The 27,424-nt window shown below is 45.7% G+C and overlaps 1 protein-coding gene across 4 annotated transcripts in view; it reads left to right on the top strand.

Moving 5' to 3' along the window:
• The first annotated feature begins 14,834 nt into the window (after window positions 1–14,834).
• The window catches only part of MAP3K8 (mitogen-activated protein kinase kinase kinase 8), a 28,900-nt gene continuing 16,310 nt past the window's right edge, over window positions 14,835–27,424 (top strand). The window contains exons 1-3 of one of the 4 annotated variants that reach the window (XM_064368524.1): window positions 14,997–15,185; window positions 17,967–18,195; window positions 19,700–20,058. In XM_064368524.1, the coding sequence (XP_064224594.1) occupies window positions 19,723–20,058 (336 nt within the window). In that variant the 5' untranslated portion in view covers window positions 14,997–15,185; window positions 17,967–18,195; window positions 19,700–19,722. Of the gene's footprint in view, window positions 15,186–15,450; window positions 15,554–17,505; window positions 18,196–19,699; window positions 20,059–27,424 lie in introns of those variants that run through there. The other 3 variants (XM_064368526.1, XM_064368525.1, XM_064368523.1) reach the window with 3 other exon arrangements.

Genomic DNA, 27,424 nt, shown 5'->3' with positions numbered 1-27,424 from the left:
CAAGAAGATACATTTCAATATTCCAGTATCTCCTTCTGCCAGGATGTCTCTACACCCAGTCTATGCTCTGTGAGTCTTGGATCTGAGGGATAAAACTGGGCGATCTGACTGGGTAGCAGTTCACTTAGCTAGAACCACTCATGATGGTGGGTTTCAAGCAAACAAGGATGTGGGAGGCAATCTGGGCTCCCACTCAGGGCTCATGCAGAAGCGAGGAGGGCTGGCCAGCGTCTTCATGGTTGACAGCAGCCGATGAGTAATGTGGGCTTTATCTCTGGGACCTGTAGCAATTCCTGGAGTCCACTGATGTGCCTAAGTGTGTCTTGAATGAGCAAGTGGCTTAGCACCTGCTAAGCTCAAGAATATAATAATACAACGGCTATATCATTTTGAAGGCAACACATTTGAGTTAGAGTTTTGGCCATGTGTATGGTCTGAGTGATCCTGGATCTCCAAATTTCAGATTCCTCAAATACAAAACAAGCCTAGTTACAGCAACTTTCAGGGTACTGTATCAGTGATACTAACCGAGTAAATGAAAGTATGTTTTTCAAAAACACTTTGGTGCAGTATAAATACATGCAATACATAATTTCACTTCTCTCCTATGGTCAGAGCTGTAGGTTAAGAGGTTTTGATATTATAAAAAGTAAAATGAAAAGAAGGTGACTTTTCTTTTTTCTATTATATAACAAAGAAACCAAAGCTCTCCGAGTTTAAGCGACTTGCCCAAGGCCACATGTACAGAAAATGGGGAAGCAGAGATCTGAATTTAAAAAGTGTTCTTTTCACTTGGTTAGTATTTCCCAGGAACATTCCCCTCTTGCTTTCTGAAGTTCAAATTCCAGGGGCCCAAGCCTACCCCTACTGAACGAGAATTTCCTAGGTGATTCTTATGAGGCAAATGGAAATCACTGATCCTAAACAAAGCCATCATCAGCATGGAGTTAAGATTCTGAGTGAATGTGTCCCCTTCACTGCCTGCGGTGACAAGCTGGCCATTCCCATGCAGGACTATCCTAAGGCAACAGCCTGACCCTCAGGACAGGTGATGGGTAATCTCCTCTTCCCTTGATTAGGCTGTTGGAATAAGGATGGAGCTACAGTAACACCTCCGCTAGCGAACTGAGGCCACAGTCACCATTTATTGCCTGTGATTTTGCTACTCAGATAGAAGTAAGATTGACAGATGTAGCAGGGCGCCGTGGCTCACACCTGTAATCCCAACACTTTGGGAGGCCGAGGCGGGCAGATCATGAGGTCAGGAGGTCAAGACCATCCGGGCCATGATGAAACCCTGTCTCTACTAAAATACAAAAAATTAGCTGGGTGTGGTGACACACGCCTGTAGTCCCAGCTACTCAGGAGGCTGAGGCAGGGGAATCACTTGAATCTGGGAGGCGGAGGTTGCAGTGAGCTGAGAACGTGCCGCTGCACTCCAGCCTGGCAAAAGAGCAAGATTCTGTCTCAAAAAAAAAAAAAGAAAAGAAAAGATTGACAGATGTGGTATTACATATTAGAAAAGGGCCAGGCGACCAGGCGCAGTGGCTCACTCCTGTAATCCCAGCACTTTGGGAGGCCAAGGCACGTGGATCACCCGAGATCAGGAGTTGGAGACCAGCCTGGCTAACATGGTGAAACTCCATCACTACTAAAAATACAAAAATTAGTTGGGCGTGGTGGCAGGAGCCTGTAATCCCAGATGCTTTGGAGCCTGAGGCAGGAGAATTGCTTGAACATGGGAGGCAGAGGTTGCTGTGAGTCGAGATTGTGCCATTGCACTCCAGTCTGGGCAACAGAGGAAAACTCTGTTTCAAAAAAAAAAGGGCCAGGCGACGTGGCTCACACCTGTAATCCTAGCACTTTGGGAGGCAGGAGGATCACTTGAGGCCAGGAGTTTGAGACAAGACTGGGCAACAGAGTGAGATCTTCTTCTCTAAAAAACCTGTTAAAAAAAAAAAAAAAAAGGCCAGTCGCTGTGGCTTACGCCTGTAATCCCAGCACTTTGGGAGGCCGAGGAGGGCAGATCACCTGAGGTTGGGAGTTTGAGACCAGACTGACCAACATGGAGCAGCCCCATCTCTACTAAAAATACAAAATTAGCCTGTAACCCCAGTGGTTACATGCCTGTAACCCCAGCTCTTCAGGAGGCTGAGACAGGAGAATTGCTTGAATCTGGAAAGGCGGAGGTTGCAGTGAGACAAGATGGTGCCATTGCACTCCAGCTTGAGCAACAAGAGCAAAACTCCTCCAAAAAAAAAAAAAAAAAAAAAAAAAACCAGTAAAAAAAATTAGCTGGGCATGGTGGTATGTGCCAGTAGTTCCAGCTACTCAGGAGGCTGAAGACGGTGGATTGCTTGAGCCCAGGAGTTTGGGGTTGCAGTGAGCTACTATCACCACAACACTCCAGTCTGGGTGAGAGTGAAGTCTTGTCTTAAATAAATAAGTAAATATCAGAAAACCTAAAGTAGGTCAAAAGTACCAGAAAATATAAACTCTGCCCACTGGCAGTGGTGTGCTGGTAAATATTTAAGAATCAGCTTTCTGAAAGCCCCGCCCTGATGCGTAGTGTTTGCTGATTTCTGTGATGTAAATCTTCCCACCATGACGTATTTCCAGTTACCAATGTGAGGACACAGAATGCAGTGTTGGAAAGAGAGGCACTTCATTACGCAGTGTTTCCACACACAGATGATATGATAGACCTAAGTAACCCAGAGAGCCTCAAGAAGGGACGACTATAATACAATTATCAGGAAGTGGTGAGTTTTTCGTATTTATTATCTATGTCTTTAATGTACATTTTATTTTCTTGGAATTTTTAAATTTAATTTATTTTTGAGACGGGTTCTCACTGTGTTGCCCAGGCTGGAGTGCAGTGGCACGATCTCAGCTCACTGCAATCTCTGCCTCCTCAGCTCAAGCGATTCTCTCACCTTAGCCTTCCAAGTAGCGGGGACCACAGGTGTGAGCCACCATGCCTAGCTAATTTTTGTATTTTTTGTAGAGGCAGGCTTTCACCATGTTGCCCAGACTTGTCTCAAACTCCTGAGTTCAAGGGATCCACCCGCCTTGGCCTCCCAAAGTGCTGAGAGTACAGGTGTGAGCCACAGCACCCAGCCAAGAATTTTATTTATTTTATTTTGTGTTTTTTGTATTTTTTGAGACAGAGTCTTGCTCTGTCACCTAGGCTGGAATGCTGTGATGCAACCTTGGCTCGCTGCAACCTTTGCCTCCCAGGTTCAAGCGATTCTCCTGCCTCAGTCTCCCAAGTAGCTGGGACTACAGGCATGTGCCACCACGCCCGGCCAGTTTTTGTATTTTTAGTAGAGACAGGGTTTCACCATGTTGGCCAGGCTGGTCTCGAACTCCTGACCTCAGGTGATCCAGCTGCCTTGGCCTCCCAAAGTGCTGAGATTACAGACGTGAGCCACCGTGCCAGGCCGGAACTTTATTTTTAATAATGGCTATGTTTAACAACTCGTTCTCACACAAAGACCCCTGAAAAGTTTAATGCTGGCTTTGGTTGAGGCTGTAACAAGCGACTGCAGAATGCCACCGCCTTTACGAGTCTCTGGGCAGGGAACTGTTGTTTAAGGAAAAGTGTTGGCCTGGAAGATGAGGATTTGTGCTATTGTTGGCTGGGTGAATGGGGAAAGATGCCTCCCTCTGCCTCAAGCTTTCTTGAGGAATGCCGTAGAAACAGGCCTGAAGCTCCAGCAATACCTCCTCCCACTTTCTATTTCCCGTCCAGAACTACCTCAGCGTCTCTGCGTGAGAGGAGGCAGCACGTTTCTTTGGGTTCCTGCAGACCTGGAGAAATTAAGGCAGGACTACTTTAAGGGTGAGCAAAACTAGTGTTCTATGGCGTCCTGAGCTCAGCCCTCCCACATCCCTACTCTCAAGAGATAGCTGAAATTCCTTGACAGCCCCTCCCCTGAGTTAGAGATCAAAGATGAAAACATTAGACCTGCAAACTGCCTGAAACTCATTCACTTCTTTAGCCAGCATAGGAAAGAAGCTGGGCTGGGAGAGCAGGCTGAGGCATTTCACAGCTGTGTTCCCCCAGTGGGCACCAACAAATCCCAGCCGCACACAGAGGTGCCTTTGCTGCAGGCGGCAGATCCCCTGCCTGTAGATGCAGGAAGCTGTTTATTTGAGTTTAGAGTCAGCCAGGCATGGATTAGAAACGGATTTCCCTGGACGCCTAACCTCTTTAAACTCATGTAAATCCCACGCATAAATGGAGAGAATAGGACCCACCTCAGGATTGTCGTGACAGTCACAGGAGATAATCCATCCACAGGGTTTAGCAGAGGCCTGGGAACACAGTACATGCTCAAAATGCAGTTGCTATTAATTTATTTTTATTTATTTATTCATTTTTGAGATGAAGTCTCGCTCTTGTTGCCCAGGCTGAAGTACAATGACTCAGTCTTGGCTCACTATAACCGCCGCCTCCCAGGTTCAAGCGATTCTTCTGCCTCAGCCTCCCAAGTAGCTGGGATTACAGGCATCCATCACCACACCCGGCTAATTTTTGTACTTGTAGTAGAGATGGGGTTTCACCATATTGGCCAGGCTGGTCTCCAACTCCTGATCTCAGGTGATCCACTCGCCTCGGCCTCTCAAAGTGCTGGGATTACAGGCATGAGCCACCACGCCTGGTAGCATTCTTTTTTTTTTTTTTTTTTTTTTCTAAAATTAATAAAAAAAGAAAAGAAAAGAAAAAGAAACTGCTCATCACCTAGCCAACTTCAACAGATGCCCAAGAAAGGGCCCAGGGGCTCTTGGTGTTTTCCCGAACTGCCCAAGGAAGGAGGGGCTGGAAAAGGAGATAGGAGATCACTGTACACTGTCTGGTACTGTCTATCATGGGGACATCAGCCACTAGACCAGCAGTTCTCAAAGTGAGGTCCCTGGAACACTGAGGGGCTCCAACATTCTTAAAAATACTAACATATTTCCCTTTGTCACTGCATTGACACTGTACTAGTGATAAAAAGGCAATGGTGGCTAAAACTTCTAATACTGTAAGAGGCAGTGCTACCAAAGTGTACTAGTAATCATGGCTTTTTTTTTTTTTTTGAGGCGGAGTCTTGCTCTGTCAACCTAGGCTGGAGTGCAGTGGCGTGATCTCGGCTCACTACAACCTCCGACTCTCGGGTTCAAGCGATTCTCCTGCCTCAGCCTCCCATGCAGCTGGGATTATAGGTGCCTGCCATTATCCCCAGCTAACTTTAGTATTTTTTTTTTTTTTTTTTTTTAAAGAGAAAGAGAGAGAGAGAATGGGGAGGAGGAAAATGGAACAGAAAGAGAGAGAGAGAATGGGGAGGAGGAAAATGGAAGAGAAAGAGAGAGAGAGAATGGGGAGGAGGAAAAAGGAAAAGAAAGAGGGAGAGAGAATGGGAGTATTGCTTTCTTGCCCAGGCTAGAATGCAATTTAGTAATGGGTATTGAAAACCTCTTGTATACTGATAATTATACTTAATGATGTAGTCAGGAAGGAATAAGGGAAGAAGATAACAAACAAACAGCCAACCAATATTTCATTTAAACCTATGAAATGCTATGCTATTACTGAGGAGTGATTTACTTCCAATTATATAGTCACTTTTGGAATAGGTGTGAGGTGGTAATGTATGTTTTGTGTATTTGAAGTGGAGAGTTCTATAAATGTTTATTGTTTACTTGTTCCGGGTCTGAGTTCAAGTCCTGAATATCCTTGTTAATTTTCTATCTCGTTGATCTATAGAATCGTTAGCTATTCTTGTTACATTGATCCTTTTACCATTATGTAATATCCTTCTTTGCCTCTTTTGATCTTTGTTGCTTTAAAGTCTACTTTATCAGAGGCGAGAATTGCATCTCCTGCTTTTTGTGTATTTGTTTATTTTTACTCTCTGGTTGGTAAATCTTCCTCCTTCTCTTTGAGTCTTTGTGTATTGTTGCATGTGAGATGGGTCTGGATGCAGCATACCGATGGGTTTTGGCTTTTTATCCAATTGAAATATATATAAGTTTAATACTGGCATTTGATGCTAGCTGGCTGTTTTGCCCATTAGTTGATGTAAATTTTTCATTGTATTAATGTTCTTTGCTTTTTGATATATTTTTGGAAAGGCTGATATTGGTTGTTCCTTTATATGTATAGTGCTTCTTTCAGAAGCTCTTGTAAAGCAGGCCTGGTGGTGGTGAAGTCTCTAAGTACTTGTTTGTTCGCAAAAGATTTAATTTTTCCTTCGCTCATAAAGCTTAGTTTGGCTGGATAGGAAATTCTGGGTTGAAAGTTCTTTTCTTTAAGGATGTTAAATATTGGTCCCCACTCTTTTCTGGCTTGTAGGGTTTCTGCTGAGAGATCTGCTGTAAGTCTGATAGGTTTCCCTTTATGGGTAACCTGACCTTTCTCTCTGGCTGCCCTTAGTATTTTCTCCTTCATTTCAACCCTAATAAATCTGGCGATTATGTGCCTTGGGGTTGGTCTTCTTGAAGAATATCTTTGTGGTGTTCTCTGTATTACCTGGAGTTGAATATTACCTTGCCATGCTAGGTTGGGAAAGTTTTCCTGAATGATATCCTGAAGAGTATTTTCCAACTTGGATTCATTCTCTTCATCACATTCAGGTACACCTATCAAACGTAGATTAGGTCTTTTCACATAGTCCCATATTTCCTGGAGACTTTGCTCATTCCTTTTTATCCTTTTTTCTCCAAACTTGTCTTCTCGTTTCATTTCACTGAGCTGGTCCTCGACTTCTGATATCCTTTCTTCTGCTTGATCAATTCGACTGTTTAAGCTTGTGCATGCTTCGCGAAGTTCTCGTGTGGTGCTTTTCAGCTCCATCAATTCATTTATATTCCTCTCTAAATTGTCCATTCTCGTTAGCATTTCGTCAAACCGTTTTTTAAGGTTCTTAGTTTCTTTGCATTGGGTTAGAACAAGTTCTTTTAATTCACAGAAGTTTCTCATCACCCACATTTTGAAACCTGCTTCTGTTATTGGAACACACTCGTTCTCCATTAAGCCTTGTTCCGTTACTGATGAGGAATTGCGATCCCCTGTAGAGGGAGAGGCATTCTGATTTTGAGAATTCTCTGTCTTTTTAGGCTGCTTTCTTCCCTTGATTATATATTTATCCATCTGTCGTCTTTGTAATTACCGACTTTCTAACTAGGTCTCTGAGCGGACGTCCAGCTTTTTGATTCCCAGCGCCGAAATCTGAGCAATCCACTGCGCCGGCCAAGACAGCGGTGTTAAGGTTGATGGTGCCTTTCTGCCCAGGAATCTCTGGACTCTGCACCAAGAACTGCCGCTTTAAGGCGCCAGCAAAACCGCTGCGCCGGCCACAAGAGTCGCTCTGGCGACCCGTGGAGCTCCTCCGCTGGGAATCTCCTGGTCCGTGAGCTACAAATATTCGTCTGAAAGTGTGGCGTCCTCTCGTTCTCTGCGCTTTCACTGGGAGCTACGTGCCTGAGCTGCTAGTGATCAGCCATCTTGGATCTCTCTCTCTTTTTTTATTTTTTAAGACAGGGTCCTGGGCCGGACGCGGTGGCTGACACCTGTAATCCCAGCACTCTGGGAGGCCGAGGTGGGCGGATCACGAGGTCAAGAGATCGAGACCATCCTGACCAACATGGTGAAACCCCATCTCTACTAAAAAATACAATTAGCCGGGTGTGGTGGCACGTGCCTGTAGTCCCAGCTACTAGGGAGGCTGAGGCAGGAGAATTGCTTGAACCTGGGAGGCAGAGGTTGCAGTGAGCTGAGATCATGCCACTGCACTCCAGCCTGGCACCTGGTGATGGAGTGAGACTCTGTCTCAAAAAAAAAAAAAAAAAAAGACAGGGTCCTGCTCTGTCACCCAAGCTGAAGTGCAATGGCCTGATCACAGCTCACTGCAGCCTCAACCTCCTGGGCTCAATCGATCCTCTCACCTGAACCTCTTGAGTAGATGGGACTACAGGTACCCCCACCACATGGGCTAATTGAAAAAAAATTTTAAGAAATGGGGTCTCACTGTGTTGCCCAAGCTGGTCTCCTGGGCTCAGGTGATTCTCTCAGCTCAGCCTCCCAAACTGTGGGATTACAGGGTGAGCCATGGTGCCCAGCCTTGTTTTCTTTGTTTATGCATTTACACTTGCATGTACAGCATGGGGATCAGAGTGTGCATATGTTTTTTTAACCAATTCCTCCCCCTGCCTGAACAATATGTTGACAGCAGTTCCCTCCCTTTCCAGGCAGTACCTTCACTGTGCAGTATTTTCAGGCCCTGCATTGCGGGGAGGGGAGAGAGGACTGTGAGGCTAATATGTAAAGGAATGACAGGAGGCACTTTGCACATGGGTAATCTCCACCAACTCAACTGGGACTACACCACAGCATTTAGCCCTAGGCAGTTTAGGGAGATAGGGAGCTGGAGGGAGCACGATTGCTGAGCCTTTCTACCCCTTTAAAAGTGTGGCCAGGCGTGGTGGCTCAAGCCTGTAATCCCAGCACTTTGGGAGGCCGAGGTGGGTGGATCACAAGGTCAAGAGATCGAGACCATCCTGGTCAACATGGTGAAACCCCGTCTCTACTAAAAATACAAAAAATTAGCTGGGCATAGCAGCACGTGCCTGTAATCCCAGCTACTCAGGAGGCTGAGGCAGGAGAATTGCCTGAACCCAGGAGGCGGAGGTTGCGGTGAACTGAGATCGCGCCATTGCACTCCAGCCTGGGTAACGAGAGCGAAACTCCGTCAAAAAAAAAAAAAAAAAAAAAGGTGTGGCAAGTGAGCCAGGCTGGCTGCCGTGGCTCATGCCTGTAATCCCAGCACTTTGGGAGGTAGAGGAGGGCGGGTCACTTGAGGTCAGGAGTTCAAGACCAGCCTGGCCAACATGGTGAAACCCTGTCTCTACTAAAAATACAAAAATTAGCCAGGCACGGTGGTGCATGCCTGTCATCCCAGCTACTTGGGAGGGTGAGGTAGGAGAATCGCTCGAACCTAGGGGGCGGAGGTTGCAGTGAGCTGAGATCATACCACTGCACTCCAGGCTACGTGACAGAACAAGACTCTGCCTCAAAAAAAAAAAAAAAAAAGTGTGGCAAGTGAAAGCTAAGCATGGGCACGAGGACAGAGCCTTGCAGAGTTCCCGGGTGCAGGTCATTTCGGAAGGCCGTGATTAAGAAACCCTGCACAAGGACTTTCCATTTTGGAGGTGGAACAGAGGAACAGACCAATAGTTTCTGTTTTCACAATGTGGTTCAAGAACCTCAAATTTGGGGAAGCCGCAACACTAAGTAAGTAACATTCTTAACACTTAGCACACAGAACAGTGCTTCAGGCTCTGAGTGACCTACATTTTAGTTTTGTGCACATGAGAACAGATGGTCTTGGTTCACAGGCCCAATTTACACCCAGCCTTCAAGACAAACAACAGCCACAGCTGAGTGAATTTAGGAACTCCCCTTCCCTTCCCAGGGTCACCGGGGCCTTCTCTCCCCTTCCCCCAGGGGAGGACCTCATCCCTCCTGGGCCCCATTTCCCTTGCTCACTTGCTGTTTTCACTTTACACAGTAAAGGCAAAACCTGGTGAGCACAGAAATGTTTGGAAAGGGGAGGAGAAGGAAAAAGGAAAGAGGAGGATGGAGAAGACTGTCCCTGTCAACCTTGTCTTCATGGGTGGATGGGAAGCGGGGTGGGTTCTAAGAGCTGAGGACATAGCCTTTCCCACTGCTGTACCGTGAGTGCATTATAGATACTCATCTCTATTCCTTAAGGCAGGCAGGTGGGCCTGTGGCTCCAGGGCCTGGTGTCTTTGCACTCTCACCTGGGCTGTCTTAGAGGGCTACTGGGGGACAGCAGAATCTAATCATGCACGCTGTGGTCCCCACAGGTCTAAGGGACAGCTCTTCTCCACCCCAAGATACTAAGTGAGGCTGAACAGGTTCTCATCAGCCAGCAGCTGCAGGACACACTGCGTGGTCATGAACAGGGACCCAGTTTGTGCTAGAAGAAGGAGTTTATGTTTCAGCTCACTGCAACCTGTGCCCCCTGTTTCAGGTATTGGAGCAGATGGCCACAGTCCAAGGAGCAGCCAGTGGCAAGGGCGGGTCATGAGGGTGGAGCGGTTGGTTCCCACAGTGGGAAAGGCATCTCTACTAAAAATACAAAAATTAGCCCGGCTGGTGGCGGACGCCTGTAATCCCAGCTCCTTGGGAGGCTGAGGCAGGAGAATTCCTTGAATTCAGGAGGCGGAGCTTGCGATAAGTCAAGATTGCACCACGGCACTCCAGCCTGGATGACAGAGTGAAACTGTGTCTCAAAAAACAAAAACAGGCCGGACATGGTGGCTCACGCCTGTAATCTCAGCACTTGGGAGGCCGAGGCGGGCGGATCACCTGAGGTCAGGAGTTCAAGACCAGCCTGGCCAACATGGTGAAAACCCGTCTTAAAACAAAACAAAACAAACAAACAAAAAAAAAAAAAGAAAAGAAAAACTTTGATTATTCTTATTTTATTTTATTTTTGAGACAGAGTTTTGCTCTTGTTACCCAGGCTGTAGTGCTGTGCATGAGCCACTGTGCCTGGACAGAAAAACTTCAATTACATCTGAAATCCACTCACATTATCATAAGAAACCTATACACATCTGCCGGGCACGGTGGTTCACGCCTGTAATCCGAGCACTTTGGGAGGCCGAGGCAGGTGGATACCTGAGGTCAGGAGTTCAAGAGCAGCTTGGCCAACATGGTGAAACCCCGTCTCTACTAAAAATACAAAAAATTAGCCAGGAGGGGCATGGTGTCAAGCATATGTAATCCCAGCTACTTAGGAGGTTGAGGCAGGAGAATTGCTTGAACCTGGGAGGTGGAGGTTGCAGCGAGCTGAGATGGTGCCATTGCACACAGGCCTGGATAACAGAGTGAGACTCTATCTCAAAAAAGAAAAAGAAAAAGAAACTTATACACATCAATGAAAGGAAAAAGAGCTACTGGATTTTAAAATCCAGTTTCAAATTGTTTACAATTTAAGACAATAATAATAGCTGTAAATTTATTACCTAGGTGTCTGTAAAGTTTCTCACCTGAAGGTTATTATCAAAAGTATGAAGAGGTCGTTATTCAAACATCTTGATTAGCAAATATGTATAGCTGTTTCAACACAAAACCATAAAGAAAAAGTTACAATCATGAAATCATGCTCACGTTCCTCTGAACTTTAAAACTATCTCATTTAAAGCTTTATTCAAATTCAGTACGTAATTATTTTCCTTCATACTTTGTATTTTATTGTTATTTTAGGAAAAAAAACACATATTTTCACCAAGTGACCTATAGCTATGCCCCAATTTATTGGTTTATTTTATTCACAAAATACCATATTTTATGAATATTAAAAACTGAGAAACAATGCCTCATATCATATTAATTAGTCTAGAGCACAATTGTGGTTACATTGGTTAATGGGTCAACAGGGTTACCTACCCATTGTTAATATTTTTTTTCTGTGAGTAAAATAATTCGAATTTCCAAACCACATATTACAAACCCATTAATGTCCCAACCTGTGAGTGGAGCAAGCCTCTTCAGGTAAACTGCAATTGGTTATCACCTCATTTGCAAACGCATTTTGTTTGCTTCAAAAAGCTTCTATAGAGCTGCTTTGTAATTGCTTTAGGATCACTTCTAGAATAACCCCCCATGGTTGTGCACGCTGGCTCAAGGGACTTCTCATTGATATGTTTAAAACTTACTTAGTGGCTGGGTGCAGTGGCTCACGCCTGTAATCCCAGCACTTTGGGAGGCCGAGGCAGGCAGATCACAAGGTCAAGAGTTCAAGACCAGCCTGGTCAATGTAGTGAAAACCCTGTCTCTACTAAAAATACAAAAGTAGCTGGGCATGGTGGCGCTCACCCATAGTTTTAGCTACTCGGGAGGCTGAGGCAGGAGCATCACTTGAACTCTGGAGGTGGAGGTTGTGGTGAGCCAAGATCATGGCACTGCACTCCATCCTGGGCAACAGAGCAAGACTCCATCTCAAAAAAAAAAAAACAAAACACAAAAAACAAAAAACAAACAAACAGCAACAAAACCTCACTTAGCTAGCATGCCCCTAAAAGAGCAGGATTGTTTTTGTAAATCTGAATAAAAAACAAAACAAAAGCCAGACCAAGAAAAATGCAAACACTTCGGGAGGCTGAGGCGGGCGGATTGATTGAGCTCAGGAGTTTGAGACCAACCTGGGCAACATGGCAAAACCCTGTCTCTAACCCTACCCAAAATACAAAAATAAGCTGGGTGTGGTGGCGTGTGCCTGTAGTTCCAGCTATCTGGGAGGCTGAGGTGGGAGGATCACTTGAGCTGGGGAGGTGGAGGTTGCTGTGAGCTGAGACTGCCCCACTGCACTCCAGCCAGGGTGACAGAGCAAGAACCTGTCTCAAATAAATGAATAAATGCAAAGAGTCCACAAACTTTTTCTTTCTTTTCAGTTGCTCTTTCCCTTTTGGCCTCCTTGTTAAAAACTTTACAAATATTTTCAAGTAAACTCACCTAATTCACCCCAAAAGATGAAACCCACTATGGTGTAAGCCAGGAGAAGCCATTGAGAACCCTGCTAGCCCAGCATTTCACCAGCTCCCTAAAATGCAGCTATATTTGGGAGACTTCTATGTAGGAAGTAAGGCTAATAATGCAGTTCCCAGAAGATTAGGTGTGGTTTTAATGAGCTCACTCAAGGCGGGTGGGGAGGGTAGTGATTCCATCGTTCTATTTTTAAAACTCGTGTAAAGATCATCCTTTGTTGTCTAAACACCGCAGAGGAGAAAGAGACGTCTCTCAATCTCTCACGTTACAATCATAGGCAACAACCTGTGCTAACCCGGTTTCCAGCGAAAAGGCCAAAAGTGTATTGATAACTTTTGCTTCAGCGCTTGAGCCAATGCCAAATTCCACCCATCCGGCGCGCAGGCGAGCGGGGCTTCGCCTCCCCAACCCCGGCCCAGGCTGCTTCCGCCGGGTCTGTGCTGCCAGTTTGGTGGAAGCTGCCTTCCCTCCCTCCACGATCAGAGAGGCACAGACTTTAGGAAGCGGTTCCCCTTTAGGTGCAAGGGACCGCCTGGAGATTTGGAGGGAATGGCAAACGTCCGGCTTCATGAGATGAATGAGTATAATATGAAATCGCTGTCGTATTTAAAATAACTAGGGGGATGACAGTGCCCAGTCAGACAATCGGCCCTCGACGCTGGATTTGCTACCAGGGCTTGTCTGCGAGTTAAAGTCCCGCAAAGAGGCCCCGGCTTGTAACCTCAGCTAACCTATCTCCTCCAGCAATTCTCTCAATACATCTTCAGGTCGGAATTGCAATTCATTTTCCATAGCAGAAACGTGGAGGGCTCTAGTGAGGGTCCAAGTCAGATTTAAAAAAAAAAATTATTTTATCTTTTAAATGTGAGACGAGGCCTCGCTCTGTCGCCCAGGCTGGAGTGTCGTGGCATGATCGTAGCTTATGGGAGCCTCGAACTCCTGGGATCAAGAAATTCTCCCACCTCAGCTCCGAAGTAGCTGGGATGACACGCGTGAGCCACCATGTCTGGCTAATTTTTAGTTTTTTTTTTTTGTTTTTTTTTTTTGGTAGAGACGAAGTAGCTGTGTTGCCCAGGCTGGTCTCCAACTCCTGACCTCAAGTGATCCTTCCGCCTCAGCCTCCAAAGCGCTAGGATTACGGGCGTGTGCCACCGCGCGGGGCCAGTTTTGCAACTGCAGAGGGAGCACCGGCCTGGGCACCGGGAAGAACAGGGCGTGGACTCAGTTTGTGACCGCGTTTGATGTGGATTGTGCCTGGGACACTCCACGTCCTGGGCCGTAGGGCAGAGAGAGAGGATGTCTACCTGACACGGTCCCTCGCCCTCTGCGCTCTGGCCGAATGCCTGGCTAAAGTGGATGCTTGATAGGTGGGAAATGTAGGGGGAGGGGGTGTCGGGTTATTGGGAATGTCCCGCAGAGTGGATTTCAGGAGAGAGGCGCTTTTCTGTAGAACTCTCTTCCGGTTACACCTGGAGTGAGCGCTTTCCACTCGAGAAGGAAAACCCCAGATGAGCAGCTAGGACTGAGGGTTAGAGGGGCGTGGGGGATGGGTTGAGATCAGTACAGGTACGCTTACTAATAAGGCGGTGCCGCAAAATAACCGATTTTAATAAAGGCTGTAAAGAAGAAAACCAGGTTCTGCAGGCAGAGTGCACGGGCCCCCCACCGGTGCCCAACACCCAGGTTTGGGGCTCACCCTGCGACAGCTTCTTAGGAATCTCTAAGCCCGAGTCCCTGCGTGCGCACCACGGGTCACTGCCCTCATTGTGTGTGGACTTGAAGCGAAATCTGGGAGAGCCGTGCTAGTAGCAATCGGACCCACAGTCCGGGATCCCAGAAGACCCGAAACTCCCCCGCCTCCCGCAGCACGGATGGGAGGGCGTGCCGCGCCTCTGCGGCCCCAGGGCGTGGGGCGCTCGGAAAAAGGTCTGGAGACCGCCCCCCGCCGCCTCACTCCCGCCGGACCCTGGGACTCCAGAGAAGAGCGGAGGGCTCGAGTACACTAAGATATACGACCTTCCCTGGGGACCGGGAAAGGTCACAACCGCCTCTTGCAACTCCGCCATTAGGAAGCCTTGGGTCACCAGGCCCGGGGGAAAACTCGTCCCTGTCCCAGGCCCTCCACTTGGGTCGCAGCTCCAGTACCGCGCCCCTCCCCTAGCGCCGCTCAGCTCCTCCCTCGTCCCGCCTCCAGCTCCGCCCGGGCGCGCCGAGGGCAAACTAGGGGGCGGGGGGGCGCGGAATTTCCCAGCGCGGGGGCTCTGGCTTCCCCTTCAATCTGGCCTTCTCTTTCTGTTTACGGAGAGAAAGGGGAAATGGAAAAGTCGGGGAGGCGGTGGCTGGCGTCCGCTGCGCCGCCCCTGGGCCGGCTCAGACGCCATGAGTCAGGGGCAGAGCAGGGAGGTCTGGGCGCGCTGGCGACGCGGGGCTCACTAGTCCGCTTCGCTCCGGACAGCGCGCCACGCTCTGGGGTCCAGCGCCCTGGCTCCTGCTTCTGCCGCCGCCGGATCCCGGTGGCCCGGCGTGCCCGGCTCCCACGGGCCTGCAGACAGCTGCGCACCGAACTGTCGGGGGGCCGCGGCTGGAGCGCTCGGCAGGCGTGGGAGCACCGAAGCCGCAGGTAACCCAGGGTTGGGGGTCTCGGGCGTGTCTTTCGGGTCGCATCACGCATGGGTGCCCGGGGATTCCCATGCAGAAATGGAGGATGCCCCCAGCAGAGGGGAATTCTGGCGTGGGAAGGGGTGGGGGGTGTGCCCACAGCTGCGCTCGCGGGTCGCCGGCTGCACCAGGCACAGCTGGAAAGCACCTTGCGCAAGGCTCTCACGGGGTGCAGACTCGCGACTCCTCCCCCTTCCTCCTCCTTCCCGGATCCGCAGCGCCAGGGCAGTGCTGGTCTGGGCAGTGCGCGGGGAAGCAGGGACCCGCTGTCACTGAGCCTCCCGTCGCCGACGCCCCTGGGACGGCCGCACTCTACCTGCCCGATACCCGGTGAGTGCAGCTCGGAGGCTGGAGGACGCGACCCTCCCAAATGATGGGTGCTTTGATAATTTACACGCTTTTTAGCCTCCCTTGACTAAAGGGAGAGAGAACCGGGAGGAAGGGATGGGAGTGTGGGTTGGCGGAGCCGAGAGACTTGTGAATGGCTGAAACTAAATTCAAGTTTGTAACCTGGACTGTATCCCGTGACTAAAGAGGTCTTCGCAGAACACGCATGCTGGGCTTTTGGACTAAGAAAGAATACTAGGAGAAAAAAAAAATTATTTTCACGGAAGTTGTTTTCGAGAGATAAAGCTTGATCAGGACTCTGAAATTTTTCTAGCTCTGGGCGGAGAAGGACACTTGGGGAGCACAGAGATAGTCTCCAAAGTTAACAGGGGAAGGCCACTGGCTGCCTTTAAGAGTGAAACTTTGCGATGCTTATCTATTTCACTTTTGGGAAGACAAGATAAAAGGCTGCTCTTGATAAAAACAGGGAAAGAAAGACTCCTGCAGTTGCTTTACATACCTGTGGCCTGAGTCGTTTGTGCCCAGGGGAGTGTAATCCACTTCCCGATGACGCCCCCAACTCTCTCCGAAGGACTGAGGTTTGTGTGCAGGACTCCTGGCAGGTGGCCCATGAGGACTTTGTCATATAAGGAAAATGGGAACGTTGTGGCATCTAGAGGTTTTGAAGCAGAGTGGCGGTTCTTTCTTCTAAACGCCTGAAAGGCATCACTCCAGGGCTTTTTGAGAACAAAAACATAATCAGAGATGTGTCCTATTTTGGCAGGAATATATATACATATAGGGAGTTTTGCTCTTGTCGCCCAGGCTGGAGTGCAATGGCCGGATCTCAGTTTACTGCAACCTCCGCCCCCCAGGTTCAAGCGATTCTCCTGCCTCAGCCTCCCCAGTAGCTGGGATTAGAGGCGCTGGCGGCCACACCCGGCTAATTTTTGTATTTTTAGTAGAGACAGAGTTTCACCTTGTTGGCCAGGCTGGTCTTGAACTCCTGACCTCAGGTGATCCACCCTCCTTGGCCTCCAATGTGCTGGATTACAGGTGTGAGCCATTGCACCCAGCCTAAAAAAATATTTTTGGTGGGAAATAACACAAGGACTAGTCATTCTTTGTTAGGCAGAAGCATATGTTAGTACATTGGCCATTTTCATTCACACTTGCCAGGAAACACTCACATTTTGTTTGTGTATATGGAAGCAGCTAAGAGTATTATGTTAATGTTTAGGAACAGAATATCCTCACAATTTTATTGCTGATTTCTGAAATAATTCAGTGTAACTAATTTTGACTGTATTTGCACATCTCTCCAATTCCAAAAGTTGGCATAATTTTCTGTTCGATTAGGAAGCAGGAATTTTATGAAGTCTTTTATTATAAACTGTGTTAGAGGAAAAATCATCTTATACTAAACATCTTTAGTGCCAAAGTAGAATACCTTCACAATCCGAACTTTCTCTAGATGGGTACAGATCATGAATAACCCAGAAACTATTAGCATATTGTGTGCTTAATTAAGGCTGAAAAGTGCTGAGGCTTTTTGCAGGAGCAGTTAGCAGGCGGACCGGTCAGCAGGGTTTCTGGGGAACACAGATTTGCGTGACAGGAGCCCTGTGTTGCTAAGGAATTAATGCAGGCACTGAGAAAAGTCTCAGCGTCAGACACTCCTCTACCTCCCGGTCCTGCTTCCCTCCCTCTCCCCATTCCTGGCAACCTTCAGTTTAGGGGTGTGGATCTGTGTGTTTAAGCTCTTGAGTTTTACATATAAATGCTTGAGAATTTGCAGGATTTAAAAACCAAAACCTTGTGTTATAGCTCTTTTAGGATTTGTCATTTCGAATTTCCAGTTTTCACAGGAACACCCCAGCCGTTAAAAAAAAACCAAAAGAATAAAGAAGAAAAGAATATTACTACTACTAATTAAAAAACAAACAAACAAACAAAAAAAACCTCTAGAATTTGTCTTTCCGGATCAACTGAATGAATTTGAACCATGTGGACTTTTTTCCTGTTTCTTTCTTGAGTCATGTTAGTACTGACAACATTTTTTTTTCTGTCAAGTCATCCATTTGCTAAATAAACCAGGAGACTTGGATCCTTTCAACCTGAGGCCCCAAATTCGGCTGTTTTTGTTTTAACTTCTGTGTTTCCATTAAATTCGACAAGCAGAAACTGCAGCTAAACAGCTCAGTAAAACCGAAGTCAAATGTTCCTCCATTAACCTAAGAAGTTCCTTTCCTAACTCAGTAGGCTCCAAGAACCTGAATCATAATCTCCCTTGAGGACGTCAAAGATCTCAGGAGGGGAAGTTGCCTCCTCACTCTAGATTTCACTGTGGTGATAACAGCCATCAAAGCATTTCATAGGTTTCTGCCTTTTTTTTTCTCTTTGTGTCTTGTTTTAGATGCTATCTTCTTACTTCGAAGAAGCCAGGGGAATAGATAGCCACGTCTCCTTTGCAGATAAGAAAGGAGGCTAATGCAGTATCTGCCAAGCCACAAGTCTGACTCAGTACTTTTCTCTCTCATGCATATAAAGCAGCTAAAAATGACACAGCTTATTTACCATGCCCCTGACCCTGCACTGAGCACTTTATGAGCTTGAACTCTTAATCCTCTCCACCACCTCATGAGGTAGGTGTTTTATGACTTCCATTTTACAGATGGGGAAAATTGAGGTCGAGAGAGGTTAAGAGACTTGCTCAATGTCATGCAAGCAATAAATAGGGGGTGTGTTGGGGGAGGGGGAGGCGATGAGATTTGACTCCAAGCAGTCTGAGACCAGAGGAATGTTGGATTGCCGGGTGCTAGACCGCTTTCCTTAGACACGACTTATACGTCAGAAAATGACCATCAAGTAAGTTAATGATGACACTAAATTGCAGATTGAGTGCAAATTTTTAAAATAAAATCACTGAGAGGCAGATGGCTGGGTCATGCGTGCAGGTGGCTCTGCAGTGGAGCATTTCCTGAGCTTTGAACTGAAGCTCCAGGTTGATCAGAGGTGCGTGGCTTTAGCCCTGAGTGTCTTGTTTGTTAAAGGCTTGTGTTTTTAAGAACTTGAAATACCTTTCAGAGAGAGGCTGTGCTTTCAGGAGTGCCAGCAATGCTTTAAGTAGATCAGTGTGCTTTGAAATTCTGTTAGATCTCTTATAGCCTTTTATCTTTTCTCCTTCAGAACAGAGTTGTTCTAAAATCCTGAGTAACAGCGTCACTTTTTACCCTTGCTTTACTTTCTTTTTCTCATCTACAGATCTCTAAGTGTGGCAGTTGATTTGTATATAAGAACTGAAATGCAATTTTGGTTAATATAGTCACTTGGCCTTGCTTATGATAGATTTGACTTGCCTGACTTCTTTCTACTACTCACAGCTTCTAGAGTGCCATTTATCCAGATATTAGTCTTCTGGGTCCCTCAAGATGTTTGCCTTGCAGTATTAAAGAATTTTAGTCTTAAAGGGAGGACAGCTGAATCAGAGGTTAAATGTATCGTCATCTTACGTTCATCACTGGGAGAACAAGGCTCTCTGTCCTTCCAATGAGCTGTTTAACTCATTTGCATAAGAATCATTCCTGAAACTTGACCTATTGCCATCAAATTTGCTTAGATTGAAATCCATTTTACCAGCTTCTGGCTTTCAGGGCCTGAGTTTTATTTGCCAAGTTAGTTCCTGCACTTAGCGAAGTAGTTCTTTAAAGTCACCGGAGGCTTAAAAAAGTCGTAGCGATTCTTGCAGGGAGGGTGCCACTTTGGCGGAATAGCTGGGTTGTGTAAGGTTGGAAGCCCTAAGGAGCTGGAAGCCTGAGGGGAATTCAAAGATTCCCCAGCTGCTCTTGATTCGTGTGTATGTTTAGTGAAAGTTGGCTCTAGGTGATACCACTGACTCCGTGAGTAAGAGTAAGCTCTCCGGATCTCAGGTTTCCCCTCTGCAAAGTGAGCTGGACTAAAGGTTATCTTAGGTCCCTTTCAACTCTGCGCTGTCAACTTGAATTCACACACACAATTGACACAGAACCCTCGTTTTCTAAAATAAAAAGCATAGAAAATCCTGTTGCCAATCCTCGTATGTCAGTTTCCCGTTGGTCTTGAATGCAAATACAAATCTCGTAAGCTAAGTATTTGTGTTTTCTTTCCTAGACTCTCCAGAAAGTACAACAGTAATGGAGTACATGAGCACTGGAAGTGACAATAAAGAAGAGATTGATTTATTAATTAAACACTTAAATGTGTCCGACGTAATAGACATTATGGAAAACCTTTATGCAAGTGAAGAGCCAGCAGTTTATGAGCCCAGTCTAATGACCGTGTGTCAAGACAGCAATGAAAATGATGAGCGTGCTGAGTCTCTGCTGCTTAGTGGCAAAGAGGTACCATGGTTGTCATCAGTCAGATACGGAACCGTGGAGGATTTGCTTGCTTTTGCAAACCATATATCCAACACTGCAAAGCGTTTCTATGGACAGCGACCACAAGAATCTGGAATTTTATTAAACATGGTACGTTTCTTTCCGATTAGTTGAGTGCTGTGTGCTCAGCTTTCCTACTGCAGCTTCATTTAATGCAGAGTGGTGTCTGAACGTGGTTTAGATGGGCTGCCAGGTATGGTTTAAAAATATGTAATCATCACTAAGAAGTACCTCCATGTTAAAGATGCAAAAAAAAAGTCTTCATTAAAAGTTCTATTTAAAGAATCTTGATCATATTTTGGTAGTATTTCTACAAATAGGTAATTAAGAAGAATGTATTTTGGCCGGGTGCAGTGTCTCACACCTGTAATCCCCACGCTTTGGGAGGCCAAGGTGGGTGGATCAATTGAGGTCAGGAATTTGAGAACAGCCTGGCCAACATGGTGAAAACCCATCTCTACTAAAAATACAAAATTAGCCAGGCATGGTGGCGAGCACCTGTAATCCCAGCTACTTGAGAGGCTGAGGCAGGAGAATCACTTGAACCCGGGAGATGAAGGTTGTGGTGAGCCAAGATCTGCGCTACGACACTCCAGCCTGGGTGACTGAGTGAGACTCTGTCTCAATAACAACAACAAAAAATCAGAAAACAATTCGTTAGAAAGTTTATTCATCAGTTATACAGAAAAGAAAGGCCTAAGGAGATTCCTTCGTCTGAGAGGGGAATACACACGTTGCCACTAATTAATCTTCTTGAAGGCTGAATTATTTGTTCCTTTTTTGTCACATCTTGAAATGTTATTAATTCATTTCTTGCAAAAAAATGGTATGTAGGCAGTAAATAGCTATCCACAGATTCACTCTCTTTAATTGGCAAAGTATGAATGGCAAATGATATAATCGCTTAGTCATCCCAATTATGTAAATCATGCAAAATATTGTGGCAACATTTTGTTGCCATAAGAGTAGATCAGGTGATGTGTTTAGGTGTGCCTGGGATTCTGTCAGGCTTTTAGTATGTCAGGGGTGAACATAGGTGTTGGCTAAGGGTAACCTAATTTTTTTAAAAAGAATAATTTGCCAAGGAGTAGGTGGTAACTCGCAAAAGATGCTTATTGATGAAAGTGATGCCCTTTCTTCTGGTGTATCTAAATGGCAAAATGGCTAATTTGGGGGAAGGTCAGTGCTGAATGAGTACGGAGTCCAGACAAAGTACTTAATTATTTTGTTTTTTTTGTATACCGCATTCATTTAGTTAGAAACAACACAGTAATTTAGGTCAGCTATGCAGTGAATTGTTTTGTCAGAAGCCAGTCACCATGGGGCAAGATTACATTTTGCATTGTTGTGTGACTGCTTTGGTCTGGATCTACCGAGTTCTATTTAATAGTTGACTAAGTACTTTACCATCAGAATATTTCTTCCTTTTATAAATGAGAAGTAATTAACTAGAAGCCATATCTGATTTTCCAACTAAAGGATAGTTGGAGAACTCAGGTTCAAAGTAATATAGATGTCTCTATTGAGAAATATAATCGTATATTTCTCTCATTTTTAGCATATTTATTTGTTAAAATGAGTACTAAAAATTTTTAAATCCTCCTTCTATAAAAACGAGTATTTTAAATGAAAATATGCAGAAAAAGCAAATTATTCTTGCTTGTAAATGTGCAAAAACGTGCAAAGATGTTTGGCTATTCCCCTAGCCTATCTGGGAATGTACAGAAAGGAATTCAGGAAAATTAGAAGAAATACAAAGAAATAGCCTTCCGAAGTCTTTTAGGAGTGGGGCCAGAAAAGTTAATCCTAAAAAAGAGAGAGACTAAGACATTAAGAGGAGGGGTAAAATTGTATCAGCAAAGGGTTTGAGTAAAATATTGTCATTACCTGCCGTGGGTCCTGTGCTCTTTAAATGAAGAAGTACATAATTAATGACAATTTTTTTTTTTTTTTGAGACAGAGTCTCGCTCTGTTACCCAGGCTGAAGTGCATTGGCATGATCTTGGCTCACTGCAACCTCCGCCTCCTGGGTTCAAGCAATTCTCCTGCCTCAGCCTCCTGAGTAGTTGGGATTATAGGCGCTTGCCACCACGCCCGGCCAATTTTTGTATTTTTAGTAGAAACGGGGTTTCACCATGTTGGCCAGGCTGGTCTGGAACTCCTGACCTCAGGTGATCTGCCCATCTCAGTCTCCCAAAATGCGGGGATTACAGGTGTGAACCACCGTGCCAGGCCAGGACAAAGTTTAAGAATAAACAAATGAGTAAAGGCAGGGATCTTGAAAAACTTTAAAAAGATTTTTATTTTAAAAATGATCAAGAATATATCTTATAAAACAAGAAGACTAAAAAACAGAATAGAATAAGGGGAGGACCTTAAACCAGTGGATCTTACACATGGCCTCACTAGGCAAATCGACCTAGTGGGCAATGGCTCGGGGGTGCTGCAGTTGACTTTCCTGACACTGACCTTAAAGATGGACTACACTGCTGTGCCTGCTAGGTAACCCCTCAGAGCTCCATGCTTCATAAATGATAGCCTAGGAATGGGGACTGTCATCTCTGATCATAGTCACTTCAGTCAGGATGATAAGGGAGGCAAGGCTTGCTTTTAACTCCCTTCCATCCTCACACGGTATTCTACTTGGAATCATCAGTACTCAAGATCTTTCTGTTCCCATTATCTTCTACCCTCTACCCTACCAAAACTTTACTCGACTGGGCTTCTTTTGCTGCTCTCTGTCTCTCAGCTTTAGAAAAACAGCAGCTGACTATCTACTACACAGATTGGTTCCTAAGTAAAATCCACCTATATGGTACATCCACATAGGGATGGGGAAACTTTCAACAGTTTACTCATTCATTTGCTAGACATAGCTGGGACGTCGACATACAGTGCGTCAGGTCCTAGAGATAGTATGGAACATCTGTGCCTCTGGGAATTTTCTGCCTGGTGCATGCAGGATGCAGTTGAATGGGCAATTGTCGTAGAGTGTGCTGCCTCCCAGAGCACCTGCACCCTGTTTGCTCTGGCAATGCACGGGCAGGGTACCTTACATAGCCATGAGTATGGTAGAAGGAAGGAGAATGTCAGCACCGCCTTCCAAGAAGGATTGATGCCTAAGGTAAGGTCTGAAGCATTGAGCTGGAGTCAGCCAGATGACGTGGAGAGGGTCCAGATGGAGAGAACAGCATGTGCAGAGACCCAGAGTCATAGAGACCTGATATGTCAGGCAACCCACAACCACAACACCGTAGAGTTACTTAGGGTGCAGAACCAGGAATTACAAAAGTATCCTGAAGCATAGGCATGTTTAGAGATCGTATGTGTGTGTGATTTTACTAAAAGTAACATTTGTTAAAGATCCCACCAACATCCAGCAAGACCTGGGGGAGACGCTTTAGGAGATGAACCTGGGAAATGCTCTGCGTAAGAGTGCCACACGCTATTTACCATCTACGCTGATTCATAACCTGGTCTGGGGACAAATAATCTAAAATGGGTTTCATACACTCAACTCTTTGGTGGTTTTATGGATATGAAGGACCAGAAAATCTTCACCCATTTTTTTTTACAACTTTATAGCTATAAATGTGAGATGCTGAAGATGTTCCTTAGGGCTTAGTCATGGAGTCATGACCTCGGAGTTGAAAAGCCTTAAAGATACTTGAGGTCTAGCCCTCTGTCTGGGACTCAAATCACCCTGTTCATCATCTCCAATAATTGGTAGAACATTTTGGTCTGCTCTTGAAAATCTACTGTGACAAGGTGCTCATCACACACTGGGACACAGAATTTCCTCTTTGTCCAGTCCTGATTGTAAGAAAGTTCTCTTCCTTATATAGAAACAAAATTTTCATCTCTGACCATTTAATGCAAGCCCTACTTTTTGGCCATTAAAAAAAAACTACCTGTGATGAGCAGTGGTGAAGACGATGGGCCCTGAATTAAAGTATCTGGCTTATGTAGTTCAGCTCTGAAATGGATTAGCCGTGTGACCTTGGGCTGGTCATTTCACCCCCTTTGCCTCAGTTTACTCAACCATAAAATGGGCAACATCATAACACTCTATAGGGTTGATATTTGGAGCAATTAATGAACACGTGGCCTCATTACACATAATGAGTGTTTAATAAATGCAAGCCATTGTGGGCGTTACTGTTGTATGCAACTGTTACACCCCTTCCTTATGACAGTCCTTCCGAAATTGTTTAAATTCCATGTTCCCCAGATCTTCTCTCTTCTTTCACATACATTTCCAACTGTGTTCACAACTTCTCATGTATTGTACTGTTAAATTTTCTCGTCATCTTGGCAGGACCATGGGAACTCAAGCTTGTGTCAGTGTCTATCTTAGAGCCGATTTTGAATGTGAGGATCCATTTGTTGTGATCAGCAGAGTAGGACAGAGCTCGCTTGGCCTTTGTGCTAGATAATATGTCTGCATGAATATAGATCAATACCATGTCTGTTTCATAGTAGCATATCACACAGGTCACTCATGGAATTTATTCTTACTATAATACTTAAAATTTTTTTCTCAAATGCTGCTTCTGGGCTCCGTGTCATTTAGTATAAATGATGGTGATCTGAATGAGGAAATAGAAAGTGTGCTTATAATGTCTGCCCTTAGAAATGATTTTGGTAAGTTGAAGAATTGACAGAGATAAACAGCATAGACTTCCCTAAGATGGTTTGATAGGGCTGGGTATGGTGGCTCAGGCCTGTAATCCCAACACTTTGGGAGGCTAAGGCCAGAGGATCACTTGGGCCCAAGAGTTTGAGACCAGCCTGGGCAACATAGTGAGACACTCATCTCTATAAAATATTTAAAAATCAGCCAGGTGATTTAGTCCCAGCTACTTTGGAGGCTGAGGTGGGAGGATCGCTTGAGACTGGGAGGTTGAAGCTGCAGTGAGCTGTGATGGTGCCACTGCACTCCAGCCTAGGTGACAGAGCAAGACCCTGTCTTTAAAAAAACATTTTGTTTTTATAAGGGCTGCTAGAAAGAAGGAAAAAACCCATCTCAAATTTAAATGCAGGGTTCAAGACCAGCCTGACCAACATGGAGAAACCCTGTCTCTACTAAAAATACAAAATTAGCCGGGCATAGTGGCGTACGCCTGTAATCCCAGCTACTAGGGAGGCTGAGGCAGGAGAATCTCTTGAACCTGGGAGGCAGAGGTTGCAGTGAGCTGAGATTGTGCCACTGCACTCCAGTCTGGGCAACAAGAGCGAAACTCCATCTCAAAAAAGAAAAAAAAATTAATACAGGAGATCTGGGGCTAGGCAAGAGCCAGGCATTTGCAGAACTATGAACTGGTCAAGACTTGCACATTACACTGGAAATTCAGAGCCAGTCATGAAAGGAGCCTAGGAGAACACACAGGTATTGAGAGCAGGGTCTCCTGTATGTGAGAAGTTATAAAGTAGGGGTGAATGGGGGTGAAGGAACTTGCATTATGTGATCTATAGAGGAGAAGGCTAAGGTGTGCTCAGAAAATATGTAAACACATAAATAACTGAGTTATTTTTATAACCCAGCATTTAATAACTGGGGTTTCATCATAGGCTTTAATTGTAGCCTTCTGGAAGATAAAAGAGTCTTACCCAGACTAGGAGATATGATTTTGGAGTCAGACAGATCTGAGTTTGAATCCTAACGCCTGCACTAACTAGCATATTGCTTAACCTCTTGAAGTTAATTTCCTCATCTGTGAAATGAAGATAAAAATAGCAGTTAACTTCAAACTATTGTTGTAGACTTTGATGAGATAATATATTGAAGTACTGAGCACAGTGCTGTAGTTAGCACTCAACAAATGGCTGAAATTATCTTTTTTCCTCTTGGACATTGGTTCAAAGTGGGTTATAGGCCAGGCACCTGTGGCTCACACCTGTAATCCCAGCATTTTGGGAGGCCGAGGGGGGGGGTAGAACACTTGAGGTCACGAGTTCAAGACCAGCCTGGCCAACATGGTGAAACCCCGTCCCTACCAAAAATACAAAAATTAGCTAGGCATGGTGGCGCATGCCTGTAACCCCAGCTACTTGGGAGGCTGAGGCACAAGAATCGCTTGAGCCCAGGAGGTGGAGGTTGCAGTGAGCCAAGATCCGCCACTCCCCTCCAGCCGCTGCACTCCAGCCTGGACAACAGAGCCAGACCCCATCTCAAAACAAAAACAAACAAAAAAACAAATTGGATTATAACAAATGTAGGTTGATGAAACTTCCGTGAAGGTGAGTTGAACACAGAGATGGTTCACCGGAGGGTGTGGTGAAATCGGGCCTGTAAATATTTAATGACTAGAAAGGGAAAAGAAGTGAGTGCTGTTGAGTGTTGTGCGTAGGGTTCTGTCTGAATGCGAAAAGGGACTAAATCCATCATGTTCTCAGCATGCTGCTAAAGAGGCCTCCAGCGACCAGAGGTGACATACTTCTTGAAAGGAGGTCATCTTTCAAACAAGGCAAGATCGCCATCTGCACATATTTATGTTAGCTCTCGGGCCCCTGCACAGGGTCTCACACAGCAGAAGCACTCAGTAAATACTGAGTTTTGAAATTCAATGACTTCATATTTCTAAGCATTAGAGTTAGTCTCTGCTTTATTCCCTAATAGTGAACACATCTGTTTGTGGGATGTGTAGCTAAAATTAGCAGTGGTAGAGTTGAATGAATGGCCCTTACAGTTACTAGAACTATTTCTGTGCAGTGTCCCAAGAGAGAAGTCCCACGCATCTGCAGATGACTCAGGATTTCATTCTCTTCCCATGTGGTAGATTTGGGGATTTGTCACATTCCCCCTTCAGCTGCTGCTGCTTCTTTTAAATTTTATATGCAACAGAAAGGGCGGTCTCACTGTGTCACCCAGGCTGGTCTTGAACTTCTGGCCTCAAGCAATCTTCCCACCTCACTTAGTCTCCCGAAGTGCTGGGATTATAGGCCACCGCACCTAGCTGTTCAGCTTCTTCTGTTACTTGAAATAAGTTAAGGTTGTTTGATAGTTTCATAATTCCTGAGCCAGGCACTATGGCTTATACCTGTAATCCCAGCACTTTGGGAGGTCAAGGCAGGAGGCTCACTTGAGGTCAGGTGTTCTAGACCAGGCTGGCCAATATGGTTAAACCCTGTCTCCACTGAAAATACAAAATTTTGCCGGGCATGATGGTGCACACCTTATAATCCCAGCTACTTGGGAGGCTGAGGTGAGAGAATACCTCGAACCTGGAAGGCAGAGGTTGCAGTGAGCCAAGATAGCGCCATTGCACTTCAGCCTGGGTGACAGAGCAAGACTCCATCTCAAAAAGAAAAGATAGTTTCATAATTCCTGAATTCAGAATCAGAAGGCGTAATATTACTGATTACATTGAAAAACTGGTATGGGGCTATTTATCCCCTGAAAGAACAATTTAGACATGTTATAGGCATGCATTCCAGATCGCATTTTTCATGGACC

This window comes from Aotus nancymaae, unplaced genomic scaffold (genome assembly GCF_030222135.1).
Source record: "Aotus nancymaae isolate 86718 unplaced genomic scaffold, 86718_ANA_hifiasm-v0.15.2.pri h1tg000077l, whole genome shotgun sequence".
In the NCBI taxonomy this organism is placed as follows: domain Eukaryota; kingdom Metazoa; phylum Chordata; class Mammalia; order Primates; family Aotidae; genus Aotus; species Aotus nancymaae.
The sequence above is the reverse complement of the archived record's forward strand: the minus strand, read 5'-3'. Positions and strand labels throughout refer to the sequence as shown.